This window comes from Nicotiana tabacum, chromosome 4 (genome assembly GCF_000715075.1).
Source record: "Nicotiana tabacum cultivar K326 chromosome 4, ASM71507v2, whole genome shotgun sequence".
NCBI classification, from domain to species: Eukaryota; Viridiplantae; Streptophyta; class Magnoliopsida; order Solanales; family Solanaceae; genus Nicotiana; species Nicotiana tabacum.
The window spans coordinates 8,054,110-8,062,393 of NC_134083.1; the positions used below are offsets into that span (position 1 = coordinate 8,054,110).

The 8,284-nt window shown below is 38.8% G+C and overlaps 1 protein-coding gene across 1 annotated transcript; it reads left to right on the top strand.

The window, feature by feature from the left end:
• The first annotated feature begins 4,695 nt into the window (after positions 1-4,695).
• On the top strand, positions 4,696-6,477 carry LOC107792806 (GATA transcription factor 9-like). The gene is made up of 2 exons (XM_016615041.2): positions 4,696-5,163; positions 5,498-6,477. Exons 1-2 carry the CDS (start codon positions 4,852-4,854, stop codon positions 6,230-6,232), a joined length of 1,047 nt encoding a protein of 348 aa, XP_016470527.1. The 5' UTR covers positions 4,696-4,851; the 3' UTR covers positions 6,233-6,477.
• The last annotated feature ends 1,807 nt before the right edge of the window (positions 6,478-8,284 follow it).

The following is an 8,284-nucleotide window of genomic DNA, read 5'->3' on the forward strand; positions in this document are numbered from 1 at the left end:
CTTTTTCTCTGAGCTCGGAGCCCTCCTCCTCTTCTTCTCTCCAGCCTGACCCGGAGCAGGAGACTCGACGGGAAAGTCTTCTTCACCAACTGAAGGCTTAAGCTCGACATCCTTAGGCAAACATGAGAAAGAAAACAAAGGGAGTGAGAACTTGATAGTAAAAAGAGAGGTCTAACACAACCTGGTTGAAAAATTGATCTTACCTTGGGAACGGGCCTCCCAACGGCCCTTCGAGAGTTCGCACCACGAACGCTCAGAGTAGGGCATCTGGGAAACGATACCCTCGACCCACTCCTTGAGTTGGGGGACAGCACTTGGAACCCGGGTAATGGTTGCACCACCACAAACATCAATAAGAAAAAGAAAAGTAAACGTAAAATCAACATTAAAAGGAAAGCTCCACTTACGGTTTGTATTCCACTTCTCAGGGAATGGTATGCATTCCGCCGGAATCAGGTCTGAAGTCCTCACTCGGACGAAACAACCTTGCCATCCTTGGTCCCAGTCTTCATCGATGCTAGAGAACGGGGCTTTGCTGGCCCGACGCATAAGTTTTATCAGCCCCCCTCGAAATAGTCGGGGACTGTACAACCGAAGTAGGTGATCTACGCTGAACAGGCAGCTATCAATTTTGCTCACGAAGAATCAGAGGAGGATTACAATCCTCCACATTGAAGGATGGATCTGGCCGAGGCAAACCTCGTACCTCTTGGAGAAATCTATGATGACCGGTCCATCTATCCCAATGTGAAAGGATAAGTGTAAACACTCAGGTATCCCTCGACATGGGTGGTGATGGCCTCCTCGGGGTCAGGGACCACTATAGTTTTGTTGGCCCAGCTGCAATCTATCCGAATCGTAGGGAGGATCTCCTTGGTAATCGAACAGATATATCTCGAGAAGTCTTCGCACTGACCCGGTACGGAGGAAGTTTTTTCAACTTTGAAATCATTATTTACCGCGCAACCTCCGGGGACGAACATTTTCAATGGAGGTTCGGCTACCGGTTCATCATTTGTTACGCTCGGAGCGGTCGCTATGGCCCCAGTGACCGGCTGCGAAGTAGAAGGGTTCTCTTTCTGGGGGACAGTTTTGATAGTCTTTGCCATTTTCTTCTAGAAAGCAAAAATGGAGGAAAATCTAGAAAAGATGAAGAAAGAAAGGAAGATTGAAGAATTAGGCTTGTTAGCCTGAGAAGAAGATGGGTGATTTTTTTTGCAAAAGACCGTGAGTGACGGAGGAAAAAACAATAGAGGAGTGTAGAAATCTTGAAAGCTCGAGGGTAGAAGGATTGATGTAAAGTAAAAAATGAACAAAAGAGATGGTATTTATAGGAACATGGCGACGCTTCGCGGTCAGGGGTAGTCGACCGACGGCTGACAGGCAATTAATGCCATATTGACATGACTGACGAGACGTTTCACGTTTTTGTCGTTTCTAATACGACGTCCCGAAGAAAGAACCGGGAATCTCATATCGTATCTTGTCAACTCATTTTCCGAGAAACGAGGGGACTATCTGTATACGGGTAGAACCGGTCTCATAGTACATCCCGGTCTCCGACATGATAAGCCAAGCTCGAGGTATGGTAATAGGGGAGCTTAGATCGAGGTAGAGATCTCATCAATTTGGAGTTCGCACCATAACGCCCGCCCTCGAGGATGTCGGGGTCGTAATTCGGGATCGGTCCCTAGCCTCGATTAACTTCGAAGAACGTTGTCAGGTAGTCAAGTTCGGCCAACAGAAGGTCGTGATATCCATGACCGACCGAATATCACGGCGGAGATCTCGACACATATCGATAAGATATCGACAATCAGTTAATTAGAGGATTTTTATCTTTTATAGAGTTATACCTAATGTAGGACTCTCCTACTATATAAAGGGGGTCTGATTACTTGTAAAGGACATGGTAACACGCATTCCAAAGCAATACACTATTATTCTCTTCAAGCTCTTATCCTTTTGTGTCTTGATATCAATCGAAGTACATTCAACTCGAGGGTGGCCGATCTTCCAAGGCTGAAATTATCCAATTCGTGTGGTTTGCATTAACTTTATTATTATTTATTTCAATTGCAATCTAATTTATCGTTTTGTATCAAGTTAATCCACGTACCTTAAAATAACTTACAAATTCAATTGTTATCCGATTTTGAAGGTAAAAAGGTTGTTAAGATAAAAATATTTAATAATATTAATTATTAAAGTTATTCGACTAATTTACCTTCTATCTCAGCACAACCATTTTTCTCAAGTTTGATAAGATTGGTATGACATTTTAGAAATTGTATATATCATTTATTGGAGTAGGGATAACTTTAAATACAAAATTAATTTCTTCTGTTTCATAAAGCAACATTTACTTGGACCAGTTGGTTTGGTTAAAATGATAATTTGATAATATATTTTAGGAAACTCTAAATCTCCATTCAACACTCAAAATCAACATAAAACCAAAATTGTTTTTCAATAAAAATTCCAACCATATATATCAGGAGAAGATATTTGGTTATGAAATTTATTCACACTTAATTAGAGTTTTCAAGTTAGACCTTGACAATAGAAAAATTCCTGATAGAATGTGCTTTTCAATATATGCGACTCATGTTATAAAAATTAAAATTAATTGGACCAGTAAATTTTTAATACTAGATTAAAAAAAAAATTAAAAAAATTTAGCGCTTTGGCCCTTTGAATGAACAATTGAACATGTAGCATCTTTAGTTTAAAAGTCACTCACATGATAGCTGACAATATCCCTATCTTTCTCACGTGCTTAGTCGGACCCCACACGAGCCCTCTGAAAGGCCCCACACATCGATTGATCCAACTTATACTGCTTCAAAGCCAACTAGTACTACTACATAGTTTGTAGAAAAAACAAAAGAAAATAAACAGAAAAAGTAAAAAATGAAAGCTGGGAGAAAAAGGTGGGCGAATGATTGGTTCTTAATGTAAACTAACTTTATCCATTTTTAACTGCTATTCACCTTGGGATTTGTAATATTATCCCGCCCAATAACAATTCTTATTAGAAATCCCCATTTCCTATTTGTTTTAAAAAAAAAAAAAGGGAAACGAAAGAAAGAAGAAAAGCAAAAAGATTATGCTACAGGAATTGCACTAAGTGAGTGATGCATCTTTTGAGGATTTTACTACTTTCGACTCGTTTTTATGTATATTAATTGAAAATTTTAATGTATTTTAACAGAATACTTTACAACAATTGTTGTAAAAAGTACTATGCAGTAATTGTTTTTTGGTACGAATTGACTTTATATATTTGAACTACTTCTGATTAAATTTTCTAATGAACGGGTCAATGCGTACTTGAACGAGTTGAACAAATACAATATATGTCTTTATAAATTTTTAATAAAAACTTTATCATAGATCAATAGTACACAGTTTTACTTTTATAATTAACCATGATAAACTAATGTAAATTTGTATAAATATTAGACGCGAGTAGATTATTTTTCGAGTAAAAATAAATTTTCTGGTACGAGATTTGTTTTTTTTTCTTCTAGTATATGTGAATTTTCAATCATATAAAATGCAGAGTTCGTGCTTGTAGAAAATATCCAATAATCGAAGATATAAAAAAGGACCTTAAATTTTGTGCAAAATGCCGAATTTAGTGGTGAGAATGGGAGTCTTTATCCAAAATGTGAATGAAGATAAAAAATGAAACTTCCTATGTGGATATAATCATGACCGAGCATTTTGAACAGGGTTGAGCTGTAATGTTCGTGCTTAAACGTGGGTTAAGGAATATATTAACATGTGGTTAGGGAGGTAAGAAAGTACTAATAATGGAGTTAAAAATTTGTGAAAATAGCAGTACCCAGGAAACAGCTAACTTAAAATAATATTTCAAAAAATGCAGGGGGCAAAGCGCAATTCCCGAGGAATAAAAAAAAGTGGAGTAATAAAAACGTACAAAGAGAAAAAAGAATAGAAAAAAAGAGCAGGAGAATCCGGCTGTAAAATTGGACACTAATGGTGGAGTCACGGCGACAAAACCTGCTAGATCGATTCTTAAGGGAAAAGGGGTTGTATCATTTAATTATCTTTCTTAATCCACCTGTTTTTAACTTCATTAATTTCCCTCTTTTGCTTTATTTAGTTAATAATTACGGTACGTACACTAATTATCTTTACTTGTACAAAAAAAAGAACCTTGGATAAATCCATACAGATTCTGCATTTAATTATTCGCACAGCACATGACAGCCGTGACATCCATTTTTGGCACCTTTAGTATTCAATTTTTAACCTTTAAACAAGGTTTCAAACTCAAAAGTAATCCTTTACTTACCACTAAGAAAAAGTAATTTTCGACATCATTACCACATCAAAACCTCATTATCATTGTGGTAAACATTCATATTTGCTCAAATTCAGAAATTAATATAAGATGTGAATTATACACTATTAATTCAATTACTGTTCCCAAAAGAAGTAAAGAAAAGTAAAATACAAGCGTGTTAAGGTAAAATGGGACAACTTTACAGAAGTAGCAAGGTACTGCATATTTTTTATTTATTTAAAAATAAACAGAATTGTATAAGGAGTAAGAGGTAAAGAGGCTAAAAAAAATTTTAAAAAAATGATAATTGTGAAATTACAGATAATACCCTCATTACAGTATGAAAACCCCCCTGACCCGGACCCCTTACTTTCAGCTCTTCAGCACTTGTCTGTCCTCTTCACACTCAATTCCTTCATTCTCTCTTCCTTTTTATCAGCTTCCTATTTAACTACTCTCAAAGGAACCGTTACTTTGCTTCTCTTAAGCGTCTTACTCTCTCTATTCTGAGACTCCCCTCATACTTTTTTCCTCCAATGGAAGCATCGGATTTCTTCGTCAGCGGCTATTTCTCAAATGCCGGGGACGAACAAAATTCGAATAACAACAACAATAACAATAATAATAATTTCACCGTTGATGACCTGTTGGATTTCTCTAAGGAAGATGAAGTCATGACCGACGCTTTTTTTGACAGTTTTACCGGTAATTCTGCTGACTCCTCCACTGTTACCGTGGTCGACAGCTGTAATTCCTCTGTTTCCGGTGAAAATGGCCATTTCAATGGTAACATAAGCTGCCGCAGCTTCACCGACGCTCCGTTCCCTAGCAGCGAACTCTGCGTTCCGGTAATTACTCTCCTTTTTACACTTCCTTGGTGAAAAAAAAAATTGTTTCTAAATTTGTCTCATTTTTTTCCGCCAATTTCGCACTCAAATTATTACGTGGTAGTAATTAATTCGGTTCTCCGTTTGGATATACCATAATAATGTCTGAATATTTGTTAACAAATTAACCACGTGTCAAATTCAAAGAATTCATGCACCATTTACATAACAGAGGCCAAATGCATACAATTTGTTTTCACTCAAAGCAATAGTCTGTTCCTCGTTTGCTTTCTGGTTGATAATTATGAAAATTTAGTACAATAAACTGAGATTTTTTTTTTTGGGCTTTTAACAGTATGATGACTTGGCTGAGCTTGAATGGCTGTCCAATTTCGTGGAGGAATCATTCTCAAGTGACGATGTTCAAAACCTTCAGCTCATCCCTGTAACAAACATTAATTCCGCCGCAAACAACACCACCGACAGTTCCTCCTCCGCCACCACAATTTCCGCCGGAACTAACTCACCACCGGCTTTTCCAGTCGACACTTCTGTTCCTGGCAAAGCTCGCAGCAAGCGCTCACGCGCCGCCCCCTGCGACTGGTCCTCGCGCCTCCAGCTGCTCCTATCCCCGGTCACGTCATCATCGGAGAGCAACGACGCCGCTGCCAATAACAGCACTTCAGCGACGGCCAAAGCCACCAAAGCACCGTCGAAGAAGCGAGAGAGCATCGAAACGCCAGGACGCAAATGCCTGCACTGCGCATCTGAAAAAACACCGCAGTGGCGCACAGGACCTATGGGTCCAAAGACACTGTGCAATGCATGTGGAGTCAGGTACAAGTCCGGTAGGTTGGTGCCGGAGTATCGGCCGGCGGCGAGCCCGACGTTTGTGTCGGCGAAGCATTCCAATTCTCATCGGAAGGTTCTGGAACTTCGGAGGCAAAAGGAATTTCAGAGACACCCAGCACATCATCATCAACATCAGTTAATTAGTCAAACCTCAATTTTCGGTGTATCAAATGGTGGTGATGATTTCTTGCTTCATCATCATCAAAACTGTGGTCCTAATTTCAGGCACCTCATCTAGTACGGTTCAGCTAGTGTAGGGGATAATTAACTACTTTGCGCCTTCCACGTTTAAAGTTTGAGTTAATTAACAACCATTTTCCTAATTATCTATTCTTAGAAATTTGAATATCAGGATTAAGAAAAATGGAGGGTCCTAGCAATCCCAGAGGAGCCCCCAAAAAAAGAATAGATTAAACGCAAATTAGACATTAGTCCTCTGTAACGTTTCTCCTAATTTTGGTATTAATTCATAGATTTTTTGAAGACTAGTATTGTTGAATTTTTTAATGTCATTATCTTGTTAGCTTTATATGTGGTCACTTATTAATTCCATACTAAAAATATGTATATAGGTTAATTCCTTCTATTTGGAGAAAAGTGAAGGAATTTGATGTTATTCGCTTGTTGTCAAAGCAAAGAGATGAAAAATATCTGTAATAAGCTGGAAAGCGGGTAGGGGAATGATGCAAAATTGCAAATAATAGGAGCAATGGTGCATATTGCCTTTGTCAATGCTATGGGCCAAGGGTGATGGGTGGTGCCATAACTTGAAAACTTGAAAGGTGAGGAATTTGCACATGGAGGGCTCACGGACTCAACTATAACCTGGGTCCTTTCCTGTCTCTACCTTCATTACTATTTCAAAAGGTAGCAACTTGTTTTCTCAGTTTTGGAAAAGTAAAATAAAAACTTGAATTTGGTAGTGTATCTTTTCAAGGTTAGTGCAATATAAGTAATTCTACGTAGGTGTTCGGGTTAGAAATTGGAAAACAAAAGTATTTGAAGTTGAAAAATAGTACGATTTATTTTTGTGCGAGTAAAAATCATTATTTCACTTGATACAAAGAATAGAATTGAATACGGCCCGAAATCGGGCTCGACTATTGAGATCGAACTCGGAATGTGAGGGGTTGAAGATCGACCCTGAGTCTCATCGAACCGGAACACGAGGTCAGAATATCCGTCCTCGAGAACATTGAGCTCATGATCCCGGAATCGACCTTGACTCCTAATAAGCTCGAGGAAGCATTGCCGGTATAACCAACAGAAAACCGAAATAACGGAAGGCCGAAATATCCATAATCGGTCAGATATTTCGACGGGAATCTCGGCACGTATCAATAAAGAACCGGCAAATCAGCAAACCAAGAGATTTTTACCTTTTATAGAATTGTACCTAAAATATGACTCCCCTACTATATAAGGGGTTTGATTACTTGTAAAACACATTGTAACACGCATTCCAAAGCAGTATATTATTATTCTCTTCAAGTTCTTATTATTATCTTGTTGTTCTGTTATCAATAAAAGCATTTTTGGCTCGATGATGGCTAACCTTCAAACGCTAAGACTGTTCAACTTAAGCGGTTTGCATTCACTTTTCCATTACTTCTTTCAATTGCAATATGATTTGTCGTTTAGTATCAAATTAAATCATGTATCCTTAAAACCACTTATAAATTAAATTGTTATCCGATTTTGAGGAAAAATCATTTGGCGCCCACCGTGGGGCTAAGGATAATAGTGGTTATTTGGTACAAATCTCTATAACACACACTACTTTACACTTGCTCTTTGAAGTGTCTCATTTAAGGTTAAAACACAAAATGTCAAACTCTCAATCAGCACCCCTACACATTAACAACGAGTTCGGTCATCACGGTGAAAATAATAACATAGCGCCCAGTGAAGGAGTATCGCCCGTTGATCCCATGGGAATTATGATCCCAGATCTGATTGACGCTAATTCACATGTGACTATCGACGCAAACTTGCCTACCGACCCCGAAAATAGCGTCTGTGGTGGAGCCCGATCGGCAACTCGAAACACACAAAATATTGAAGTAGATGGGGTCAGTCTTCGGGTGATCTTCGAAATGTTGCACGCTCAACAGGTGGCGATCGCTCAGTTACAGAACAAAAGCCATGCACCGAGCAGGTTCGTGCCCGATCCACCCCAGGAAGTCGCCCGCAGGGATGAACCGGTCATAGAAAGGTCAAATGAACATGAATCGGGGGCCAACCTCGAGATGATAAAGATGCTCGAGGAGGTGACAAAACGAATAGAATC

Excerpts from the sequence above, each read along its gene's own strand:
- LOC107792806 (XM_016615041.2), top strand. The coding sequence starts at position 4,852 with ATGGAAGCATCGGATTTCTTCGTCAGCGGCTATTTCTCAAATGCCGGG. Across the intron at positions 5,164-5,497 it reads GCAGCGAACTCTGCGTTCCG|TATGATGACTTGGCTGAGCT; the intron begins GTAATTACTCTC and ends GGCTTTTAACAG.